The sequence below is a fragment of the Pelmatolapia mariae genome, linkage group LG12 (genome assembly GCF_036321145.2).
Source record: "Pelmatolapia mariae isolate MD_Pm_ZW linkage group LG12, Pm_UMD_F_2, whole genome shotgun sequence".
Classification (NCBI taxonomy): Eukaryota; Metazoa; Chordata; class Actinopteri; order Cichliformes; family Cichlidae; genus Pelmatolapia; species Pelmatolapia mariae.
In genome coordinates, this window is record NC_086237.1 from 2,666,544 (window position 1) to 2,691,357 (window position 24,814).

Sequence of the window (24,814 nt, forward strand, 5' to 3'; positions counted from 1 at the left end):
AAAACATAAAACTGGTTACTAATTTTGCTGTGGTAACTGTTTAATGTGTAGACCTTTATTGTGAAAATCCAAACCGGATATTGAGAATGTGAAACTGTTAGCGTGATAGTTAACGCTCGAGCGCTGCCCTTGACTGTCACCGACCCACGTGAGTATGTTCACTTACAGGTTATCGTGATGCTAAGCCGGTAGTTAGCTAAGCTAACCGACTACAATAAGAGAAACCCGATCTCACACCGTATGGGCGTCTCATTTCTTTTGCAGAACAGACTGTCTGTTATTGACCTGACTTCCGGCTTGGTTCGGCTACGATGTCCTGCAGCGGTAAATCTCTGTGGTTTTTACTGCGGCGGTGTGTCGCAGCCAGACGGCTAACGGTACCGACAGCTTCACGCATGTGCGGCTTCACTCAGCAGCGAACTTGGACTTCGGCGGCCCGGACAGCCTGTCTCCAGAGACTGTGCGAGCTGCAGCCCGCAGTTAGAAGCAGCCAGAGCCGCTTCTGTAGTAAGGTTAGTCTCAGAGCAGCCCCGCGTGGTTTAGCATGTGTTTGGGTCACAGAGGCAACTACAGACGGTTAAAGACCGAGAAGATAAATTGAAACTGCTCTGAAGATGCTTCTAGAAGAGTTTATTAACGCCACGGGCGTATGTTTTGGTTGGGGAGCATCAGACACTTAAATTCGTGCTTTTTATGAACTTTCATCTAGAAATGTGTCCCTTATATGCGAAACTCCAGGACAGAAATATCCCTGTTCATGTAAAGGAAAGCACTTGTACCAAACCCACTTTGGCAGGGGTTAGTGTGGGGGTACCCAAGTTCTGGTGTAGGAGTGCAGTGGAGGAAATGACTCTCAGAAAAAAAGAATCAGTAATTTCTATTGTGAGCTATTTCTCTGTGGTCTGGCTATGGTCAGTTGACCTGAGCTGGTTCTGAGGTTTACCACCTGCCTTCGACAGTACATACAATTATTCTACCTGAGCTATCATGGCTGCTTTCTGACTCCTAGTCACTATAAAGCTGCTATAATTGTGGGATTTGACAAGTGTTACTGAAGAGCATCATCAGCTTGAATTGATGACTACATGGTCCTTCTAGCAGCATGTCTTTGTCATTGAAACACATCCAGGCACTTATTTGGGCAGCTATCATGAAGCATTATCTAAATTAACTCTCATTTCCCTTTCACTAAAAGTGGTATAAAAACTGTATGTACAGAACCCCAAAAGACTGATTCTGTTCATCTGAACGTAGAGTTTTCAGTGGGAGAAACGTTTTGTCACTCATCCAAATGACGTCTACCACCACTGTTTTTTTTCTCACTGCAGCATCTCTGTCATATAATACAGTTGATCCTGGTGCAGGTAGGACCTAACCTGGCAGTGACCAGAAAGACGCAAATACAGAAGTCACAAAGTCCTTTACAATATAAAATCACATACAATTAAAATTGTATCAGTGGATAAAACAAGCCTGCACAGAACAATCTCCATTTGTCCTTAGCAGCTGTTAAAGGTTGTAGTAGTTCACTAATACAGCGACGCATCAGAGCATGAAAATCTTAAACTCCGAATCAGGAATAATGAGTTACAGTAATCAAGGTGTGATGAATTGAAAGCATGTATGATCATTTCCATTTCACACTGATATATTGATTTAATTGACTCTACATCTTCCAGACAGGAGGAACCTGTGAGGATGACTACCCACCTCTGCCGGCCTATCATCCTGAATCAGAACCAGAGACCAGGGAGGTTTACATCGTGCAGGTGAAAGGTCTCCCGTGGTCCTGCACCACTCAGGACCTTCTGCAGTTCTTCTCAGGTGGGAGTCTGAGGAGTGGCACACCTTTACTTTGTAACTACACAGTATATGAATAAATTAAATGAGATTATTATTTTTGCAATTACCATGTACCAGAGTGTAGGATACGTGATGGGGTGAAAGGCATCCACTTGACTTTGGACAGGCTGGGGAGGCCGTCAGGACGAGCCTTCATCGAGATGGAGCACGAGGAGGACGTCAGCAAAGCACTGGAGAAGCACCGGCAGTACCTCGGCCCACGATACGTTGAAGGTTTGTTCCAAACAGGAAGTCCTTGACAAAGACTGATGGTTTGAAGGAAAACTCAGTTCAGTTTCAGGGTCCTGACAACAGACAGCATACAATTTATTTATAATAAATAAGAAGCAGTCATGTTGGCTTAACTCATAAGAACACATTCTCCTGTCCTGTCTCAGTGTATGAAGTGACAAACAGTGACGCTGAAGCCATCCTGAAGAAAGCCACCCAGCCTCTAGGAGCTGATGACGTGGTGCTGCTCAGAGGGCTCCCCTTCACTTGCACTGAGGATGACATTGCCCACTTCTTTTCAGGTACACTGTGTTGCTATAGTATGGGACTCTTGTCAGTGCAAACTCAGTAGATTTAGTTGCAAAAAACCCAAATAAACGTTAGCTATTGAATTTAAAGTAGAGCTTGGTAATGATTTTGGTTTCTTATTACTCTGAAGACAAGAAAACTGAAGCAAAATTCTCAGCATCTGTGGCTAAATAAAATGTTATCACTTACTGTCCTGCTTAAGTTTTTTCTTTCTTTTTTTTTAATAATTTCATGCATGATTTGGTAAACTTGGTAAATCACATTCGTAGGATTCATTCATTTCACCTCCCAACATGAGCAGCTGAGCACACGGCTTTCAGTTAGAAAACTGGCACTGAGCCTTTTGAAAAGGGGAAAGTATGAAAGGGGAAAAGAATTATAACTACTTTATCTTAACAAGCTGTATTTCACAGGTTTGGAGATAATGGAGAACGGGATCACCATGGTCACAGACTCCAGGGGAAGAAAGTCTGGAGTGGCTTATGTGCAGTTCACGTCTCAGGAAGCAGCTGATGAAGCGCTGCAGAGAGACCGAGAGATCATAGGGAACAGGTAGGAAGCTTCACTGACTCTCGAATTCTCCTGGATGTTTCTCTGGTGGCCAAGAAGAAGTGCACTCTTTTATTTTTTGTCATGTTTGTTGCTTCTTGTGCTGTTTCTAATATCTGCAGATACATCGAGGTGTTTCCCAGCAGAAGAGATGAGATTCACTCGACCTGGAGGAGAAGAACGAGTCCATTTTCATCTCAGTCCAGGCCTCAGTCAGTGGACAGGAGGAGTGGTGAGGAATTTTAATTGGAATTGGAAAAACGTGCAAATCTTACACTTAAAATATGAATATAAACATAAAACGAATAAAAAGAAGTACAGCAGGAGTGGCTACAACAAAAAATTTGTGATGTGGCTCTGCAAAATATCATATTTAACATTGTTTTGAAAAGAGGCTCAAAGGCTTCAGTGTCTCATTTAGTCAAACACCCTTTCGCCTCACATCCTCTCCTCAAATCTCTGGTGGGAATAAAGCGTATTTGATGGGTCTGGAAATATGTCCGCCTGTGTACATGTGTTAGTTTGACCAGTGTTTCCCAGTGAACTCTGCTCGAGCTCCTTTCCCAATTCCAGCCTACTTGTCGATCAGTGGGCATTCGGTAGACGGATACATTTATGGGAAAATAAATTACACTTAAGGTGTGATGAGACAAGTTCAGGATGTAACGAACAGGTAACACAGAGAGGGATTAAAACTCTTCATGTGGACAACTCTTACATGTGCCAATTCAATGTTATAAACCATATTTTAAAAAAGACTTTCTTGTTCTTTACAGGGTAGAAAGCATTTAAATGACCTGACGTATACAACACAGTTGGCGCCCTCTATGGGTTCAATACCGCGCAACAGGTGCTGGTAGTTGCCCGTCCCTCTGGCATGTTAATTCTGACTGATTATGCTACCCTGATAAAGACTCATCGGGGGAGGGGGGTATAGATTAAATATATTTCAGTATCATGTGTAATGTGAATGTTCTGACATACATTTCAAGCTTTAATAGCTCCAGTGAATATTTGATGATATTTCAGCCATTTATGGAAGTTCAAGCCCAAATGATACATGAGCCTGGTTAACAGACAGCAGTGTAATGGGACACTGAAAAACTCTTTCCTGTTTTAGCCCCTGAAAACCGATCACCTGCTTCGCCTCCTCCATCACTTCACCTTCAGAGCTCCACCGTACCGCTACACTACATCCACGTGAGGGGACTTCCTTTCCAGGCTTCTGGGGAAGACATAGTGAAGGTAAAGCTGTTCACGTGTTGAGACAATGAAGCTGAGTTTGGTGATTTCACGTGTCTGTGTTTCTCTCTCGCAGTTCTTCTATCCTCTGGCCGTGTGTAAGATCCTGATCGAATGCGGTCCTGACGGGAGGCCGAGCGGAGAGGCTGACGTTTACTTCCGCTGCCACAGAGACGCCGTGGCCGCCATGTCCAAAGACAGAATGAACATAGGTGAGCCCGTTGGCGAGCTTTTCACAGCGTTGTTTATTTTTGCTTTTAGTTCAACTCTTTACCAGGGCAGCAGCTGTCGATTATTTTAGTGAGTAATTTATCAACTAATTGAGTAATCGGATAAGAAATACTTTTGTCTTATAAATGAGCAATAATACATTTTTAAAAGATGAGTTCAGAATGAACTTCTCATTGATTTCCATTTTAGAAACTTGAATGTTTTAAAGTTTAACTGCATACAACATCTGTCAAAACCCCGAAATAAACTCTTTGATCGTACGCCTCGTATTAAAATTAAATTTTTAAGAAAATTTAAGCAAGTTTTTGTGCTGCTGAAAACAGATGTTATATTAATAATAATTCAGCATCCAAACCAACAACCCTCAGGTCAGCGAGTTTAATGGCCCATGTGCATTTTTATGGGATTGTGAAAAAAGCTTTTATTTTTACATTTTTAAATATTACAATAATTAATTAACACAGTATTTGATATTGTTTCTCTTTCAATATGAAAAATGTTACGAAAGTATTGAAATTAATGTGGTCTAGTACACCCCATGCCCCCCTTCAGACTCACCCCTGTTCGCTTCTGTGTAAAACATGACGGCTGCCGTCAGAATTCAGCGAGCTCTATAACTTAACCGGTCTGGGATCAGACCAAGTTATCAGTTCATCTACATAGTTTAATGTTGCTTTATTTCTGGAGGCTTATTGCAGATTTTACTCAGTGTAAAACAAACGGCGGTGCATGGAGCAGCTTCAAACTTCGCTTTTTCCTCACATCGGCGTTTGCTGATCAGCTGCTTTGATGAAAGACTCCTGCTCGCTTTTTCCCAGTAAAGGATTTAATGGTGGCCACAGGAACAGCTGCTGTTTTGGATGTTTCACTCTAACGGCTCCGCCTCTTTGCTCTTCGCAGTGTGTAAACAGACTCCGCCTCCACATTAAACTGTGCCAGCATCATCATCGCTGCTGTTGTGTTGTCAGTGTTTCTGTGTGGGCTTCATGTTGTCAGGCTTTTTATTCTGACACGCTTATATTGCAGGTCTGTCGTCTTTGTGGAGGAAAGAGTTAAAGTTAGAGCTCAGCTGCTCTGAACTTGCAGGTTTTTGGGTCATAAAACAAATCCTAATATTATAAATGTTCAACTTGTTTCTGAACTGGTGTGCGATTTACAGAAAAACTGTTGAGGAGACTCATGAAATTAATTCATGATCCACCGTGGGAGTATATTGTTTATTCCTGCTGCCAGTTTATTGAATAATTATTCCAAACTTAGCCCCAGATTTTATAGGGATGCATTTAAAAGAACAGATTTTCATTTTTTTTAACCCTTCTCTCTCCTGAATGTCTGTGATAATGTTGTAAATCAGAAAAACAAGACTCATTTTAGTCTTCTCTGCTCTTTACATATTTTTCTATGATCCAAATAATATTTGTCTAAATGTCTAAAGCGTGTCTTTGCTGCTTATTGATCGGTGGCATATTGACTTTATTTGGTTCTTCTCTTTCAGGCGAGCGATACATCGAGTTATTTCTCAACTCTGTCGCAGACTGTGATGGCAGGTAGGAAACACGTCTACCATCAGTTAATTTACTTTGTTTTAAAAGAGACCAAGTTATGCATAAGACAGTGGAGTGGTCCTATTTGTGTAAACCAATAATTACTAGAGTCCAACAGAGTGCCGTTTGCTTTTTCTGACAAAATATTTGGTCTCAAAGTCTTGGAGAGTAAAGGATGCAAATTGATTTGTTGTGTCGTAGACAAACTGCTCTGTGAGGCCCGTACAACGATCATCTTGTTTCTTATTCATGGACGGATTGACTGATTTTACATGTAAAACTAATATTAGAAAATATAAAGAGGTTAAACACGTATTACCGAACGTAACCCAGCTGCTGCAGAGAAAAACTTGCGCTGCCTCGACTGAGCGCGTTTTGTTTTTCCCTCTCCTGCAGGTGAATGTTGACACACAGGATTCCCATATTTATTTTCCAGCCTGACGTCGACATCGAATAAACATTCCTGGTGTCAAAGACGAACCTGTCCGTCTTTATTTAATCAAATGTAATATTCCTGTAATGCTTTTTTGATTTTATTCGGGAGGTTTGCATCTCCACTTTAAAATTAAAGAAAGAGGCAAAGACTTGTAAATGCTCATGTTTATTGTAAGCCAAGAAGCTGTTCCACTTCACCTGTTAATCATCATCAGCCACAAAAAAAATAAAGATTTAGTTGTTTTTAATCAACAGAACATAAGTTATAAACCTGCACTGATACGTCTTCACTTTACCTCAGCCAGGCAGAGAGCCGTGCATCAAAAGTGCTGAAACATATTCAGTTTATCCAGAGCAAAAAGCCTTCAGTCTAAAAATGTATGATTCACCTGCTACAGTTTAAAACACACCAGACTCAGATGTGACTTCATGCTAAATGACTGATTTTAAGCCTTTTTGTTAATGCCACTTCTAATACACAACAGCAGGAAGGAAAAAGCAGCTTTGTGAACTTAAAAGAATCAGGTGATCATTTGCAAAATACATTTATTATTTCTCATTACATGAAACTAGCTGAGCTTAGCATAAAGAAATGAAACGAGATCAAAACAGCTCAGGAAAAGTGCCGACTAACACAACGTTGCAAAAATGAAACGCTGCATCTAAAGTTCCCCTGTCCTGACGGGAGCAGCTGTTCCTGAACAGAGCACCGGGACAGAGTCTGAAATGTGCAAACCTTCGATCAAAACTCTGATCTTGCAGTTTTCACTGACTTCCTTGTTGAGTCTGCATGAACAGCTTTAAATTGGTCTCCATTTTTAAAGCTTTACCAATATTAAGACAAGAGACAAACTCAGCTTCTAAAATAGGTCCAAAGATGAAGAATTTTATGGTGATACTGATTTTTATTGTGAATGACTTCTGAATCAATGTCCAAGTTTCCAGCACACAACACTGGAAACTGAAATTGGCATGTTAAATGTTGACCTCTTATGGTGGATTTGGTTATTTATGCTAATACTCTAACAGTCATATTTAAGCAAATAGAGACAATAGATATCAGCGTTTTCATCTTTTATCTCTGAAAGCAGGGAATAATCATAACTGTTTCTAAGTCTCACTTAGAAACATCGTTGTTGTGGATTTTTGGTGATCTGATTTTTCTGGGTTTCCACTCATCATTCCAGTTTACTTTATAATTCCCAGAATCCGCTCCACTCTGGAAATAAACACTTTAACTTTTTTTTTCTTTTTTTAAACAGTCTTTAAGGAAGTAATGACACATAACATGACAGCATTTGGTCATTTTGTTGACCGATTTTGTCAGGATTTTCCCTGAATGTGACGCCAGTTTAATCACAAAAGTGCATAAAGGTACGAGTAACTCCATATCCTGATCTCTGAATCGAAACACCGAGCCTTGAATTCCAGTTTTTCCTTTTTTATCTTTTGACACTGGGGATGAAAATGTCAGTTAAACTTTTCATCACTTAGTGTCCATAAATGAGATGATTCTTTTATTTATTTGTTTAAATCCAGCCATGTGAGAGAGTGCAAGTTTAGCTTAAAAGTGCCGACAGAAGCCTAAATCACCAACACGAACCAGAAAAGGAAGATAAATGGCTTCAGCTGTTTTTATTATAAGGAAACCCTGCGCGAGCACACACACACACACACACACTAGACTGATTTAAATATCTCACAGACCCTGTGATTCTTAGGATGTCTCAGGAAGTTGGGATTTTTTGGTTTTTAGGTGCCAGTATTACACTTGAGCGCCTCTGCTGTGTGTGATGATTGTGGGTTCATGTTGGTGATGAAGAGTATTGTTGGAGTAACAGCGAGTAGCAGGCGGTGCAGACCGTCTCTGGGAGAATGGAGGAAGGTAAAGGCAGCTCTTTGGACACGCAGCTCTCACAGAAAACGCCGCTGCAGTTCTTACACTGTTTCTGCAGAGAAGAAGAAAAACTCCATTAAAGAAAACCACAGAGTTCTCCACCCATTCTGCTCATTTACAGCGCTTTATTTTTACTTTTTGGTTATATGATAGTAGCTTTGCATGACTCACAGATCATATTCATCTCATATTGGGCTTTGGTGCAGTCCACGTTAGCTCCTCCCCATTCAGCACACACCCTGAGGGCCAGAACCGACCAATCAAAGAGTCCGCTTCAGCCTTCTAAAGCCTGACCATAGATCATTGATTGGTTTGAGATCGGGGCAGTTTACTGACCACTGATCCAAAATGCTGATTATCTGTGAGTCTTAATAATCACTTTGCCCTTTGAGATGATCATGCTGATCTTTGATGTGGGCAGTCCTTAAAGTGTGGGGACAAGAGGAATTCCACAACCTGCGGTCAGCCTGGAGACTGATGAGATGGGAATGGATCCCCCACAATCAGGATTTGAGCCAGACTATTTGCATATGTTTGATATTTTTTTGATACAGAAAATACGTTTTGGAAAGCCATAACAGCTTCAGGAAATTCAACCCAAGAAAAACAGGAGTCAACTATTTAAAGAAGCTGTAAACTTTCAATGCCAAACAGAAAAATATTCTTGATAACTAAAGTTCAAAATGATCCTCAGTAATTTGTACCTTTGTCTTGAGGAGGGAGTCGGCCTGCTCACACATTGTACACATGGAAGGCTCGCTGATCTCCAAGAACGACTCCTTCTGAGGAAGAACAACAAAAATAAATAAATGCATGAGTCTCTGAACAGTGCAAAGACACACTGCCATCAGTACATGCTGACTGCTTCAGCATCCACTTATTAAAAGGCCAAACTTTCACACAGGTAAAAAGTCAGATCTCACCTGCTCATCTTCGTGGTGCGACAGGGACCTTCAAAGTTAAAGTCGGGACATAAAAAAGTGAATTATTTTTCCATAAGTTTCACTATATTTTCTGAAACTCTAAAATACCTACAAGCTGGAGCAAAGGCTAGTTTTGTCCTCCGGGCCACTCTGTAACTGGTCTTTCTCCTTCACTGACGGGGATTCCGGGAGTTGCTGTTAAGAACACAGTCATAAGCCACCAAACCACAGCTGACAGCTGTTCGTCGAACATATCGTTAATGTGAGAACCCACGTACTGTTGGTACATCCTCTGGTTGTCTCCTGTCGGTCCGCGGAGTGCTGGACTGAGGTACCGAGGAGGCACTGAGGTGATGCTCGCTCTTTCGATCGTGACCTTTTCTCAGCTCTCGCTCCAGATTAGACCTGAAACAGCAAAATAAGCCAAAGAATAGAAACGTATAGTTCAGTGACGACAGTAATTAATAAACATATCTGGAGCAGAAAAAGGAACAACGTTTATGGTAAAGGGGAACCTCCAAGGAGTAGGAAAGCCCAATGTTACAGTAGAAATAAGATTCTTCTGATGGCAGCTTTGATTAACAGCTGTGCCAACACAGAGTTGCATCCAGCAGTTTTCTGCCAGGCCTCTGACCTGTGTTTGTCCCTTCGTCAGGTAGAACCTGCATGTTATACATCCTGTGTAACTGAAATCTGTGTGAAACGTCGCTACTCAAAACTTTCTAGAAACCACTCTCTGTATCGATGTGGTTTGATGGGCTACAGATCTTTAGTATTTGTACGTTTCTATGGTTACAAATGCGCTCGCACAAGTCTGTGATGAAATTCTAAAAGATCTCAGTGAGAGCACTGAGAATCTGACTGTTTTAACAAAGAAAGTCTGAAAGACTGATAAAATAGTTTGGAGTATTAGGGCCACGTTAAGAAAAAAAATGTTCATTTTCAGTATAAATTCAAAATGTGGAATTGCCAACGGCCACGGCTTACAGCTTCTACAAAACGCCTTGTGTAGATGAGGTAGTGAAATCGTACTTCAGAATCTGTTTTAGTAAAAAGGAAGCGATTTGTCTTCTTCCTCTTTGTTTTGGTCATCTCAGTGTTTCAAATGGAGCAGGAGTACTGAGGTGCCAGACTTTACCTTTGCTTCCTCAGCTGCTCCACCTCCACCTGCAGACTCTCGATTTTGTCTCCAAAGTCCTGCTTGAAGAGCCGGTTTGCCTCTACAGCCAGGTCCCTCTCCTTCTCCGCCTGCTTGCATCTGGTTTGGGGTGAGCGGGTTAACATAAACTCATGGAAAAATAAAAATGTGATGAAGGGAAAGGTGGCTGGGAAGAGAGATCAACTCAAACTAAAATGTAAGAGCAACCTGGGACACTGTGACCAAAGACCATGAAGCAGACTGTTTGTTTATCGTTTTATTAGCCTACTGATTACTACAGTTGACACCAAACTTATGTTCACATACAATTTCAAATTATTCATTAATTTTGCCCCTTCCTTCTTCTGCGCTGGACGTTCGACTTCAACAAACCCCTCTGGTATTTGGCGCCACACGCCAGTTCTCTCTGTTGGTTGAGAATATCTGACAGCCTCAGGTTTGAGGACGAATCACATTACAGCAACTGTCAAATATTCAGCATGGGTTTATTAGCACATCAGTCCATCAGACACCTCTACTCATCTTATGTCTGACTAAAGCATTACCGGGGCAGTTTTTAGAAACGGAAATCTGAAGTAGAAATCTGATGTGGCGAACACATCTGGCAGAAAACACGAGGATTAAGGGGCTGCTAAAGGATCCATTCAGTCCACACTAAAAGCTGATGCTGGAGCGCCGCTGCAGGAGGTTGTGAGAAGATGGTTTTTATTTTGTAACAACAAAGGAGCATCGTACAGAAAAGATAACATCCTAGTTTGGTTATTTCTATATTAGGCAGGGTTGTATGTTTGTTTTCAGACTCGTGGAGCTACTGCTGCAGCAGCTTCCCCGCTGCAGAGTTCAGGTTCCGGGCCTGCTTCGCCAAATGTTTGTCACTGATTTTTTTCAAAACAACAGATGAACAAATGATGGAAAAAATTAAAGAAAAAGAAAGTGAAGAGAGAGAAAATGCGTCCATGAACATAAGAAATGTCATCTGGAAGCACCAAATACATATTGTAATAATAAACTAGCCTCACCTGGTCTCCAGCTGTTTTATGGTCCCTGACATCTGGTTTATTTTCTCCTCCATGCGAACGATGATCTCACTCTTCTGTTTCGAGCTGGCATCGGCACTCTGCAGAAGATGATCCAAACTAGTCAACTGATGTCTTTCCTCCATATACACTCAGATTTGTGTGAAAAGATATTTTTGGGGATCCAATTCTCCACCTGCTCTTCATCCCTAGAACAGCAGGTGGAGGATTGGGATTAGGCAGCTGTGAAGACCAGGATAGGGGTCCGAAAAAGGAAGGACAGGTGGACGGATTAAATATCTGATAAATGCGACCATCCCTAGTTGATAAGTTAATGCTGATAAGACGGCAAGAAATCCAAATTAAGAGACTAAACTCAGAGCAAAAGTGAAGATCACCTGTGCACCTTTTAATCTGAGGCCAGATTGAAAACCTTTTCCGCCTAATATTTTCAATGTGTTCCAGTAAACTAATTGCTATCGTCCATTTTATTCTTGCTTTGTGGAACAGTTTCAGTCTTCTTGTAGTTAAGCAGACATTTGAATTGAATCCTCTTTTCTGCCTTAACTGAAAAAAAAAATGCCAAGTTCTTACTGTCAGTATCTACTGCTGACTGCAAGTTATTCTAGACAGGAAGTGATGCTTTATCATTTCACAGAGAGCTAATAGTGAAATTAACCACCTACAAGTTTCTGGGAAGAGCTGAAATCTACGAGTGAAGCCCTGAGAGACAAAAGTGGATGTGAGCCTTTTAAAAGCTTTCCGAAGCTCAGTGTCCTCATAATCAGATATGAGAAGCACCGCCTCACCTGTGACTTGTGCATTAGCTGTTGGTTGATGGCACGAAGGTCTTCCAGCTGCTGCCTGAGCTCCACCAGAGCGTCCTGCTTCTCACAGACGTCTTTCTCCAGCATCTTCATGGACAGCTCCATCTCCTGCTTCATCCCGATCTGCACCTCCAGCTCCTTCTCCACATCCTGCACACAAGTCAGACTTTGTCAGTTAGAAAAATATAAGCAGGAATGTCATAATTAAACTCTAAGCTAAATGGCCTGAATTTGGACTGGGCTGACTGTCTTTCTCCACATAAGCTTTGTTGTATTCTGTGTAAATGGCAGCTAAAAATGAACACACTAAACAGGCCAAGCACATTTGTTACTATTAACTACAAACTTTGTCAGCAGATGACATGGCTACATGTATAATCCCTCGCTGGTATCAACGCCTCAGCAGACTTAAAGCTACACAAAGACTGTCAAACAGCTGAAACGCACCAGTCGAAGCAAAGTTTCCTCTTTGAGCTGCTTGCGTGTTTCCCCCAGCGCTTGTCCGTCTGCTGCTGAATCACTTCTTAATGCCTGAAGAAAAAAGGAACGCTTGCTTTTACTACAAATTTCCAAATGCTCGAGTCAGCTGCTGCATAAACTGGCAGATAAGCAGTGTTCACCTTTCTGGACTCCAGCTGATATGAGCTCTCCTCCTTTACTCTCTCCACGTCTTCTTGTAAAGTGATGATCCTGTTATTCGCCACTGCGAGCTGCAAGGACAGAAATCAACAAAGCAGCTTGGTAAACAGGAAGTCCCTGCAGCCGGGCAAAAAGCATGTAAGGCTGACATTTAAAGACAACAGTTTTTGAAGATGATCACTGTGAGACTCGCCTCTTCTGTCAGCTTCGTGTTGGACTTTTCCAGAGCGTCCACTTTGGCCTGCAGGTTATTTACCGACGCGCTGTAAACAGACAGAAAGCACGTGAGTCATCGAGCTCGACAAGGTGAGGAGAGCAAAGCGAGCGCACCACCCCGACAAACCTTAAATGTCTGTTCAGCTCCTCCACGTAGTTCTTCTGATCGAGAATCGCTGTGATCTGACCGTCCCTGAAAACGCACAAAGAGAAACGTGCAGTTAGCCGTCAGGCACACAAACACACAGCAACTACAAAACAAAACAATAGAAATCTGACAGAAAGTCTCATACTAGTGCAGTATTTTTAAACTGTTGAGGCTAAAATGTGTTTCAGGCATGGAATGGAAATGGAAGAATTTTCAGATTTTCTCTCTTTTTCAATATTTAAGTTTAAAGGCCACACATTGGAAAAATATGGTCCGAAGGCTGGGGCTCAATCCAGCCGTCCAAATAAAAGAACACTTTCTGTTAATTAAGTTCAAGACAAATGGCTGTCAGTCGACAGAGGTAGAAGTGAAGCAAAACATACGCTCCTATTACAGGCCCACAATGTACAGTTACTGCTGATGGGACTAGAGGAGCCAGGACTCACCCCTCCACGCTCTTGCTGCTGTGTCCACCGTCTTTTAGGTACATGGAGAAATCGATCACCCCAACCTGCAGATGTTATAAGAAAAAGGCAAAAAACAAATGACAGGAGCCATCCTCGTATGTAAAACAATTGAAAGTATGTGTGGAAAGTCTGCAGGCTGAAATATTTTAGTCTCCAAGCTCAGGCGGATATTAACAAAGAGCTGTGCAACATTCCTCACAGTCACTCTGGACTCATTCCCAACCTGAGAGCTGAACATCCTGACTGACTACCTGTGGGCTGCTGAAACGAGAACAACCAGGAGCTGCACTGCTCAACAGTTTAATGTTTATGAAGCAGAGCGGGGACACAGGGCTCAGAGCCCAAAACACTGCGCCCCATTACATTGCTCTTAATTCAGTTGTGCTGCTGCTGTGTAAAGGAAACATTGCTGTACTTCATATTTAAATGATCTGAACAGATGGTTTAACTCAGGGTGGGGAACTCCAGGCCTCGAGGGTCGGTGTCCTGCAGGTTTTAGATGTGTCCTTGATCCAACACAGCTTATTTAAATGGCTAAATGACCTCCTCAACATGTCTTGAAGTTCTCCAGAAGCCTGGTAATGAACTCATCATTTAATTCAGGCGTGTTGACCCAGGGTGAGATCTAAAACCTGCAGGAGGCCTGGAGTTCCCCACCCCTGGTTTAACTAAAAGCTTTTGTTGGCATTTTTAAGGGAAAATACTGACTGTAGGAAAACAAGTAAACAACAACTCATTAGTGAGAGTTCAAATATACACATATATAAATGCCATCTGGCCAAAATTTGAATGCCAAAAAAACTTAATTCAATAATTCTAAATAACCACACCACAGTGTATGTTTTCATTTTTTGTCTTTCAGAAAAATGAAAACATAAACAGGTCACCCAAACATTTGTTTTGTGAGGCTATTTATTCGCTTATGCTTTCCAGCCAGTACACACCAAATGCTTCAATCCTTTGAAAGAGGCCACTTTAGACATTTACAAATAAAATGATGGATTATTTATTAAAAGGATTATTTTCCTTTAACATGAACTTGTATCATGTCAGGTTGTTGGCGTTATTGCAGAAAATAACTGGCTATTTTACACATGAAGTCCATGTCTGGCCTTTGATGTGATCAGTGAAACTGAATTTGACGCCCTTGTTCTACACGGGCTGAGAGAAAGCAATGCCACTCCAGGGAGTGTGGTTAATTTTCCTCTGCCTTACTTCTTCAAGAAGTTGGGTCTTTCATTTAGTTTGAGCTGCTCTAAGTGGAGTTAGAGGTGAAGGTGAAAGCAGACTAACCTGCGAGTCCAAGTCCTCTCCCTTCATACACAGATTGGCATCGATGACATTTAATCCAACCAGAAGCCCGGCGATGACGGCGCCTTCCTCCTCCATCATCAACGCGTTTGGCTCGTAAAATTCACTACAGAGAAGAGACAGAAAGGGCTGCAATGTTAGGCGGAAGGGTTTTAGGTTTGTATAAAATACTACCTGAGCCAAAAACAAACAAACCAAAAACCCCAAACCAAAACAAAAACTGCAGATCCTCAGATGCCACTTGAGCCAGGCTACACAGTGGGGTCAGGGGCTGAGGGATGGAACCAGTCACAGCTGATGCCAAAGTCCAAGAACAGGCATTACTAATACAAACTGATTGATTACACACTTTGATTAAAACAGCTCGCAATCTGGATTTAGGGAGCTCATAAAAATAAAACACCTTGATAGGACACTGATTTTTTTACCACGGTGTAAGGTTCAAAGTTGAACCTGCGGGTTCAAAAGCTTGTTGTTGAAAATTCTAAACCTTTAACAAATGGCATAAAAATAGTAAATGCACTAAAATGAGGATTTACATGAGCCGTGTGTCAGTCATGCTGACAGAGTGTGGTATGAACTGTGGGACAACATCGTCTCCTTTCATAAAGGATGCTTCACTGTATCCTCTGCAAAAGGAGATCATATGAAGGAAGCACTGAAGCATCCTTCTTAAAAGACTTTGACCAGCTGCTATTATATATGCTATTATTTCAGGGTCAGGTGAACTATCTGACTGCTCCACTGGCTGATATAAGATGTGCAGCAAATGCACCGCAAACTCCTGACCCACTGTTCTGGAGCCAGACTCTCATCCTCCTGAGCCAACTGACCAGGCTGTAAACTGAACACAGGATTATAATGGTGACATTGGAGGGAAACTAAGAATACAGAATTTAAATGTAGATTTATGTAGTAGCGTTTACATAAAACAGCACAGCCAGTAATACAAGTTGCTGTCTGGACCTCAACACCTGTCTGTCTGTGACTGAGTTTGACCACAGCCAGCTTTGATGGAGGTGATAACTGTTCTAAGCAACCAGGTTTGCGTCGTTATTAAAGGTTAAAGTTGTGCATTATCAGGAGCGTGGCTGCTTAAACATACAGGTGAATGAAGACTGTGCTGCAAGCTGCCTGCTAGCCTTCTCATCTGCTAAGTAAAGTCAGTGAACAGAACCTTTCCTTCATTTTTGTGGTGTTTTTGCCTTCTGGAGAAGTTTAATGCAATTACCTGATAAATTATAATAATTTGTTATAATTAATGACTGTACTGCCAACTGATAGATGTTGTGGCTGCAGTGGTCAACAAGAGACACCACATTCATCTTTTCACATAAAGTCTTCGCCTCTGTGAATATTACAATCCAAACACACCTGAGCAGGTCCTTTCTGTTGATGATGGTCTTCATATAATCTGAGAGCTTCTTCTGCATTAAGGCCAGTCGTAACCAGGCGCGTCCTCTTCCTAGAGGAGTTCTAGTATCAAACATGGGAAGAGTGAGATTTGCACACACTAACAGCCTTTACAAGATTAAGGCAGCTAGCAAAGAAGCTCCAGCCGCGTTCTGGCATTGTTTAAAGCTCAGATGACATAATTAAAATCCGAGGAGAAGAGCCTGTTTTTAGGAAACTTTGAACAAACTCACTTGAGCCCAGGCAGGTCTTTTACGCTGGCAGTGATCTCTCCTGCCTCAGGCGTCAGCTTCTCAACCAACTCCAATGGTCCCCAGAAGGACTTGTTCTGCCCCAGGAAGGTTTTCTTAGCTGATGATTGACAGACAACGATGAGACGGACAGACTGAGAGCGCGCGCATACAGAAAGAGCAAAAACACACTGGCCTCAATACAGTTAAAAGGAAACTAAAGCAGGAGTTTAAGACTAAATATTCCTTACAGCTATGTCAGCTGTAAATTTTAACAGCATGCTGCGTCTTATCTCTCACATCTCACTGTCAAAAACTGTAAGGAGTTATAAAAGACAACATGAATGCAGTTTTTACTTTTCAGCCCGTGTTTCAGACAGTGCTCCATCACGACAAAGAACTGCTGCAGAGGTGCATAGTCGGAGTCAAGCGTGCGTCCCAGGTTGAGCGCAGACTCGATCAGGCCCTTGATGCTCAGTTTGGCCATGTTCATCAAGTTAAGCCTCTCAATCGCGATGGGATCCTTGGGATCTAAAAGAAAGAGAAAAGGAAACAGACTTTTATAATTCTTACCTTCAGAATTTAACAGCACAAATAAATCAGGAACTAAACTCGTTTGAAAGTCAGCTCTGTATTTCTTAAACAGAAATTTTAAAAAAGTCAGTTTCCAGGAAGGTGAAATAAAGAATACACAGCAAGACAACAAAGACTCCATCATTACAAATAGCTAAAAGAAGACAAACTCCAGGACTTCCCTGTGAAAAACCTTGTAAGTCTGAAGATTATATACAGTTTTAATATAAACTATAAAATGTGTCTGCAAGAGAAATAGTCTCAATTAAGAGAATGTGAAAGTTTAATACAGTCCACTCGTTCTGCACGCCTGATCCTGATCTATTATTTATGTCAGCATTTAACACAGAGAGGCTTTTAGTGGAGGTGCTCTATGCTGCCCTGCAGATTTGTTTACATTATTAATACAGTTACACATTTAAAGTTTACATTTGCAGTGCAGCATGTTCATCTTCTCTAACGCAAAATGTAAACAAATTAGCAAAGATCCTCGGCATGCTGGTATTAAAACTGTATAAATTAGTATTATAATATTAATGCTGAAAGTAAAATAGAAAATTGTTCCTCAAAACAGAAAACTGGAAAAAAAATTCAGGCAACTAAACAACGAGACACTGAGAAATACTGAGCTGGTTCAGGAGGACGTCGTGACTTATCTGGTTATTTTATAGCGGTTACTGGTCTGCTTGATTAAAAACCATTTTCTCCACCATCTCTATCTGGTGTTTTCCTTTGCAGCGACAGAAACAAAGAGCCAAGCTTTGTCATTTATCGTTGGTTTTTTTCCCCCCATGTATCAATCTGAGCGATACCAGTGGCTGTAATAAGGTCTTTGTACGTGTCTGTAGGAAAACAACCTTCCTTTATCTTTTTTTCCTCTAACAACCTTATGGGCTATATCACAAGTTTCAGGTATTAGTAAATACGACATGAAGCTCATTTGTTTTAATGTTACAATTAAGACTTAAAAAGGTGGATAAAGCAGAGCATGCTCTATTGTGTGACTGATAAGTATGCAGTGTGCCTCAGCTTCAGATCCAGCCCTCACTTGTTACCTCCAGTTTTTAAAACCACCAAGAGCGGTGGTGAAATCACATGGCAGGATCTCGCCAACCAATATGTGACGTCACGCTGGCTACATCCATCTTTTTATACAGTCTATAACAATAATAATAAACATATCATGAACAGTTATTATACAATAAAAATATTATGCACATATGTTTAAAATATAAGACGTCCAGCATCTGTCCCTGTGGATCTGAATCAGTCTGTTTGAGAAAATGTTCACAGGATGGTAATGATTACCCAGCTTGTTAAATTAAGCCATGTGGATAAACTGTATGAACATTAAAATAAATTTTGGATGGAAAATGTTCCTCAAGAATACTGCCACGTCTCCCATAAAAAGGTTCGACACTACCAGTGCTATGATAGAACTATTTTTTAAGCAACAAACTTGTGCATGTTGTCGTTATCAATAACAAGAACCTCAGAAACCTATGCAAAGTGAATGAAGAGGAGAGCGAACGTCCCCTGATAACAAACTAAAGCCTAAAGCAGATGTTTCTGTTGTCTGTTAATGGGCTTCTGTAATGTCATTAAAGTGGACTCTTCAGCGGTGTAGGCTGAAAGCTGCAGCGCTTAATTTGCCAACTGAACTGCCTACGAGTGCCTGCCAGCTGGCCTGCTCGGTGCTGAGAGTAGGTGTGGCAGTTTTAAAAACAATAAAAACAGAGCACACAGTTAGAGATATCTGTTTACAGTCAGGCTTGTGTTTGCTGCCAAATCTATAATTGGCTGCATTCCGCTTTGTCAGTGGGAGAAACAAAATGAAAATCATCAACACACAAACATGTTTGTTCTGTGCAACTGGGATCTTCTGTAAGGAGCAACAACTACCAAGTACTTGAATCCTCCCAGCAGGACCTGCACTTCCTGGCTGCTTTGTTGTCCGCCCTTGGCTTATTTACAAGTGGCGTCATCCTGCTGCGTAACCCTCAATGAAATCAAACCCGTCGTGACACAGCTCACACCGTTCACCAGGTGAAATATGTTGCTTCTGGTGTCCGCGATGCACACCACCACGCCCTAACACATATCGCACTGTGCTCACAAACACTTCCTCAAATGTTGAGCTAATCTGTCACGTTACCTTCATGGACCGGCTCGGGGTCTGGCGTGAGCGAGATGTCGTTGAGCTCGCGGAGGCAAAGCCACTCGCCATCGACAGAGACGCGAAAGTTGCACAGATAAATGGTCTCCCTGGCAGCCTGGGTGATCTTGTCTGTGGTGGGAGTCGGGGTTTCGCTCTGAGGCGTCAGATCAGACATGATGACTCAGCTTGTGCGAGGCAAAACCAACACCACCGAAGGGGAAAAGGGAGGGGGGAGGTACAAAAGATGCAGGAGCTTTGCGTTCCAACAACCAGAGAAGGCCAGAAAAACAAGAGGATGAAAGATGAAAAGAGAATCAGAGGAAGAAACAAAAAGGACAAGACGGGAAAGGCCCACAGCAGCCTTCAGCAGGTGTTAGAAAGGGTGCTCCTCCTCTTTATGCACGCATCCTCCTCTCCTCCTTGCTACAACTGAGTGAAACAGGCTGCTGTCTGTGCCTTCTACTCCTCCACCGCCTCCTCCTCTTCAGCCTCTTGTTATCCCCTTTTGTGCCGACTGGGGATTTAAAATGCAACAGAGCGCACCGTGCTGAAAAATCACAGCCCTCCTCCGGTCAGCTTAGCACCGGTTCTCTGTGATTGGACTGCCTGCGCACCGCAGTGAATGCACTGGGTGGGTGTTGACCAAGATGGCTGACGGCAGCGCTGGGTACAGCAACACATTGTCACGTGAGCAGATGGTGCATGCGTAAAAAAAAAAAAAAAAAAAAAAGGGGGGGGGGGAGGGGGGTCCCCGGAGTAACCAACCAAGGCTAATGATGCAGCAGAGGGCCTGTATCTCTCTGAAGCATCAACAACATCCCCCCTCCTCCCAGTCTCGAACACAGGCCTGTCATTTCACAATGCAATTATTGAGCTGGCTGCAGCAGAAAAACAGCAGCAGCAGTGAGCATGAAGGGCAATAAGGCCAAAGGTCCCAGATGTAAGCGGGGGCCATCTATTTTTTAAATCCCCCACCCATTTTGGTACAGCCTCCCCGGGCCTAACACCTTAAACGTCCAGCTGGATATTGACAATGAGATAATCTTTAGAGGATGACACTCCGTGCCATCAGAGGACAACAAAAATAAACATGTGACAAATTTAACTGAGAAAGTTTTCACTTTTTTTTAATCGATTGCTTTGTTTGTCTGAAACGAACCTGTTTTCTCTTAGAAAGTAATACCATGTGTTCAATATAATACATGGTCAAAAACTGCAGTTGCTCTAATGTTCACATGAGGCTAGAAAAGTGAGTCAATCCTCACAGACGTGTTAAAACCTCCAGCTTTACAGCAGAACAAACATGTTTATAGCATGTACAGGAAACAGCTTAGTTTCCATATTGTAACAATTTTATGGGGACAATTATTTTATACGCTTTCTACTTTGATTGACAGCCATCTGATTACAGGTGACAACAGCGTAACCAAACTGAACCTCTCTACCATGTTGCATTGGTATTTTGGGGGGGCAGTTTAAAGATGCTAAGGCACATAGTGCACAGAGGTCACCAACTTTCTCCAGAGTCAATCGCTACAGACCTCAAACTTCATGTTCCTTCAGATTAGATCAAGAGCAGTGCACACAGAGCTTCATGGAATGTGTTTACATCCCTGAGCAGCTGCATCCAAGCCTTATATCACCAAGTGATATAAGATGCAGTGGTGTAAAGGATACCGCTACTAGACTCTAGTGCATTGGGCACATTTTCTCTGAAGTGGTGAATCACACTTCTCCGTCTGGCATTGCGATGGATGAGTCTGGATTTGGCAGTTGCCAGGAAAGTGGTACTTGTCTGACTGTAATGGGCCAAGTGTAAAGTTTAGAGGTGTTTCTATGATTATGCCGGGGGCTGTTTTTCAGAAGCTGGACTTGGCCCAAAGGAACTCTTAGCGCTTCAGCATACCGAGACATTTAGGAAAACTTCATGCTCTCAGCATTTTGGGAACAGTTTGGGGAAGGTCCTTTCCTGTTCCAACATGAATGCACACCACTGCACAATGCAAGGTCCACAAAGACATGAATGAGAGAGTTTGGTGTAGAAGAACTTGACTGGCCTGCACTGAGTCCTGACCTCAACCTGATAGGACACCTTTGGGATGAATTAGAGGTGAGACTGTGAGACCACCATCAGTGTCTGACCTCACAAGAAGAAGTCAAAAATCCCCATAAACACTCCTAAACTTTGTGTAAAACCGTAGAAGACTTGCAGCTTTCATAGTTGCAAAGGGTGGGCCAACATAGTATTAAAGCCTATGAATTAAGAATAGGATGTTACTCAAGTTTATTAGTTTTATACTGTAATGTTGTGGACAGACATTACTGATCTATTGCCTACATTTATTTAAGGTCTCTGTGCAAGAGCTTTGGACACTAAAAGTAAAAAGGATCTATATATCTTAAATGCCACAGAGACCTGTGTGCTGATAGAGAATGAAGATGTGAAAGCAAACAGGTATTTTAACAACAGGTTAACTCTGTCACGACCAACGACAGGACCAGTCAAAGACTCAATACCTCAGGAAGGTTTCTAACTGAATTAAGTGACCCTAAAGTATCTGCAGCCAGAATAAGAGCTATAATAAATACATCCACTCATTTTAAGAGTTCCTGTAAATACTAAAGAAAGGTGTCTGAATGCTTCCTTTATTACCTCCTTTAACAGAGGACACACTGGACAATCCCTTTATGAAAGGAAAGTACACAACACCACCCAGAAGCTCACCACAGCACACAAAATTAAATCATCAACATGAGCCACAAGTGATGCTCATCATGTTAATAAATATTAACAGTACAGAGAAACAAAGAGTGGAATACCCACTGTGGGTTGGGGATGGGATGTACCTTCCAGTGGAGAAGCTCAAATATCTCGATTGTCTTGTTAATGAGTGAGGGAGGAACAAAGCAGGACGTTGAAAGATGGACTGATGCAACATCACCAGTGTTGTGGATATGAACGTGAAAGCGTAGCTGTGAATTTACTGGTAGAGCTACATTCCCCCCTGACCTATAACCACCAGCTTTAGATGGTGATTGAAAAGGTGCCTTAGCTCTCCCTTAGAGAGGGGGTTAGGAGCTTGGTCATTCAGAAAAGGTTCAAAGTTGAGGTATTCGGGGCATGTCCCACTGAGAGGCGACTCCAGGGGATAATGGAGAGATTATGTCTCTCATTTAGCTTGGGGATGTCTCAATGCCCCCCGGAACAGCTAAAGGAGGTTGCTGGGGAGAAAGAAGGCTACTGCACCCGTGACCCAGACCCAGATAAGTATCAGAAGTTGGATGGAAGGATTTGGAAAGTTTTCATCCTTTTTATTATTTAATTCGGACATTGGGAAGGAAGTGATAGTTTTCTTCTGTATTAATTGCATGAAAGACGACACAAAGACACTAGAGGAGGTATCAAAGATAAGCCATCTGCAGTACGTCTTTGAGGCATAGTTTCAACACAGCAGACCCATGTAAACAACACTCACTGTCACAGTATTAAACAGCCTGGTGTAAGGGCAGCTGGATTCTCTGAGCGGTCTTATTTTCCTTAAAAACTCCTTAGGAATTCTCCTTTTTTTCAAGTGGTTAGGAAAGGAGCCAGGAGGTCACTTTCTGAACTGCAGCTCCAAATCAGATAAATGATAAATCTATAAAACAACAACAATAACAACGAGCAGCGAGGCGAGTCAACCAAGCCTGTCAAAACACATGACACATGTTGACACATTAGCCGAGAAATAACACAGATAAAACACAGCGGCTTTTACTTTGCAGACAGAAATCTGAGGCTGAGAGTCAACAATCATGTGATGTAGCTTATTCTCTCCCCAGCTTTAGCTCCGATCACTCCTGGTACTTTACTGAGTTCATGTGTCAGCAAGGTGTTTGTTTACGGACGTTGGAAAGTTAGCCAACAATGCTAGCAGCACAAACTGCAGCGTTACAGTTGGTATTCTCAGTGTATTAGGAAGCTAGTGTTAGCTGTCAGGGAAAGGTGTACTTTTTGAAGTTGGTCAGCACTTACTTCGTCGCCTCGATTCGATTCGTTCAATCTGGAAGTCATACTGTCGAAGCGGAGCGGGCGGCAGCGATCCAGCCTTTGCGAAGCGCAGGTTGGACGAGTTTAAAGCCTCCTTGAAGTAAATCACTGAGGTCGGGGAGAGAGTTTCGTCCGGGCTGTCAGTGTGTCCGTTTTCATCGGAGGAGTTTTGTTTGTCGGAACTTTCTGAAGAAGACCGCAGAGGAAGATCTCCCGGTGGCATATCCCGCTCCGCCATCCTCCCTTCGGTCAAATTCGTCTCATGTGACCGGGGAAGGGGGGCTGTCGGGCAGTACCAAGCTAGTTAGCTGCGGTTAGCTTCTGCAGACATGCACTGAGGTGATTAGCACCAGCTGGATAGTGACTCACTTGACAGCAAAACCTCTCTAGTAATCACTCCGCCTTTCGTCCTGTCCACCACAGCCTCTCCATGACCCGGAAATAGCCAAGTCTCAGCATTTTGGTCAGACTTGTTGCCAATTTCGCGAGAGTTTAGGCGCTGTGTCAGCTATCCTTTCCATACACAGAGCCCATACACGAAGCAAGATTTAACACTAGCAGCAGAAGCACGACTGGGAACGTCCTCCTATGTTTCCCATGATTCATTGCGAAACATGGCGAATTAAAGGAGCCTCTTCTGTGCTCTATTTTTATCTTAGTGTGTTAAAAATGGACCCTGCAAGCATTTATGCGTATAAATAGCGCGGTTTGTTGGAGAAGATAAAAAGTAAACTGTCATTTTCCCCCACTAACAAAGACTTTAGCTAACACTGATGTGGCAGCTAAAAGCCTAAAAATACACAAAAGCTGGATTATAGCTGAAAGTTTTTACGAAGAGCTGCACAGTGGTTCAAATTATGAACCAATGAATCACATAAAGAAAAACTTCCCACATATATCTTTTCTTAAAATGCTTCTACTGTTTAGAACAAGCAATAGTCATATGGTGCTTTATAAATACAAATAATAATAGTAATAAATAATAGCATGATACACTATTTTGCTAAGCCACTTTAATGTTATCTAATATTTGGTACCCTGTTTTTACTACACTCAGCCATTTTAATATTTTTTCGCTGTTCTGTTGAATGTGAGATAATTCGGCTTTACTAATATATTTGTTTAAATTTTGACTTAATTTATCTTGATTTTCAGATTAGATTTGACCCTATTTTTTCATATTTTGGTTTATTTTTATTTAGCTCCATACTTTCTATTTTAGCTTCTGTAACAAATCTTTAAAAAATCCAACTTTGGGTACATTTTGGGATACATAAACTAAATTTTATCTTATCTTATCTTATCTTATCTTATCTTATCTTATCTTAAACTTGTTGAAGGTTGTATCCCAGTGAAAATGCGTAAATAAGCAGAATGCATTGCGGAGTAATATGTGGGCTTTGTAAAGGAATCCATCACAAAGA

General features: G+C 42.0%; 2 protein-coding genes across 7 annotated transcripts; one reads left to right on the forward strand and one right to left on the reverse strand.

Annotated features, from left to right (window-relative positions):
* Positions 1–86: 86 nt before the first annotated feature.
* Positions 87–6,467, forward strand: grsf1 (G-rich RNA sequence binding factor 1). The gene is made up of 11 exons (XM_063488896.1): positions 87–148; positions 265–512; positions 1,680–1,824; positions 1,921–2,076; positions 2,241–2,375; positions 2,796–2,934; positions 3,054–3,163; positions 4,052–4,176; positions 4,250–4,385; positions 5,900–5,951; positions 6,345–6,467. The coding sequence occupies exons 2-11, from the start codon at positions 312–314 to the stop codon at positions 6,346–6,348; spliced, it is 1,203 nt and encodes a 400-aa protein (XP_063344966.1). The 5' UTR covers positions 87–148; positions 265–311; the 3' UTR covers positions 6,349–6,467.
* A 66-nt stretch (positions 6,468–6,533) lies between these two features.
* rufy3 (RUN and FYVE domain containing 3) lies at positions 6,534–23,974 on the reverse strand. 6 transcript variants are annotated; one of them, XR_010095245.1, is made up of 19 exons: positions 23,376–23,973; positions 16,987–17,160; positions 16,633–16,750; positions 16,361–16,462; positions 14,969–15,092; positions 13,655–13,719; positions 13,188–13,253; positions 13,038–13,107; positions 12,826–12,915; positions 12,653–12,736; positions 12,188–12,355; positions 11,382–11,479; positions 10,342–10,461; positions 9,482–9,608; positions 9,316–9,398; positions 9,204–9,231; positions 8,985–9,062; positions 8,452–8,519; positions 8,222–8,332 (listed from the first exon to the last, which is right to left on the reverse strand). XR_010095245.1 is itself a non-coding variant. In XM_063488891.1 (18 exons), the coding sequence occupies exons 1-18, from the start codon at positions 23,626–23,628 to the stop codon at positions 8,189–8,191; spliced, it is 1,989 nt and encodes a 662-aa protein (XP_063344961.1). In that variant the 5' UTR covers positions 23,629–23,974; the 3' UTR covers positions 6,534–8,188. The 6 variants fall into 6 exon arrangements, 5 of the variants coding, with proteins under 5 accessions (XP_063344961.1, XP_063344960.1, XP_063344962.1 ...); XM_063488891.1 differs by lacking the exon at positions 8,452–8,519 and having other exon boundaries at positions 6,534–8,332; positions 8,985–9,059; positions 23,376–23,974; XM_063488890.1 differs by lacking the exon at positions 8,452–8,519 and having other exon boundaries at positions 6,534–8,332.
* Positions 23,975–24,814: the final 840 nt, after the last annotated feature.

Excerpts from the sequence above, each read along its gene's own strand:
- grsf1 (XM_063488896.1), top strand. The coding sequence starts at position 312 with ATGTCCTGCAGCGGTAAATCTCTGTGGTTTTTACTGCGGCGGTGTGTC. Across the intron at positions 513-1,679 it reads AGAGCCGCTTCTGTAGTAAG|ACAGGAGGAACCTGTGAGGA; the intron begins GTTAGTCTCAGA and ends TACATCTTCCAG. Across the intron at positions 2,376-2,795 it reads CATTGCCCACTTCTTTTCAG|GTTTGGAGATAATGGAGAAC; the intron begins GTACACTGTGTT and ends TGTATTTCACAG.
- rufy3 (XM_063488890.1), bottom strand. The coding sequence starts at position 23,628 with ATGGCGGAGCGGGATATGCCACCGGGAGATCTTCCTCTGCGGTCTTCT. Across the intron at positions 13,108-13,187 it reads GAGCTGAACAGACATTTAAG|CGCGTCGGTAAATAACCTGC; the intron begins GTTTGTCGGGGT and ends GTCTGTTTACAG. Across the intron at positions 10,462-11,381 it reads ATAAAACAGCTGGAGACCAG|ATGCAAGCAGGCGGAGAAGG; the intron begins GTGAGGCTAGTT and ends ACCCCAAACCAG.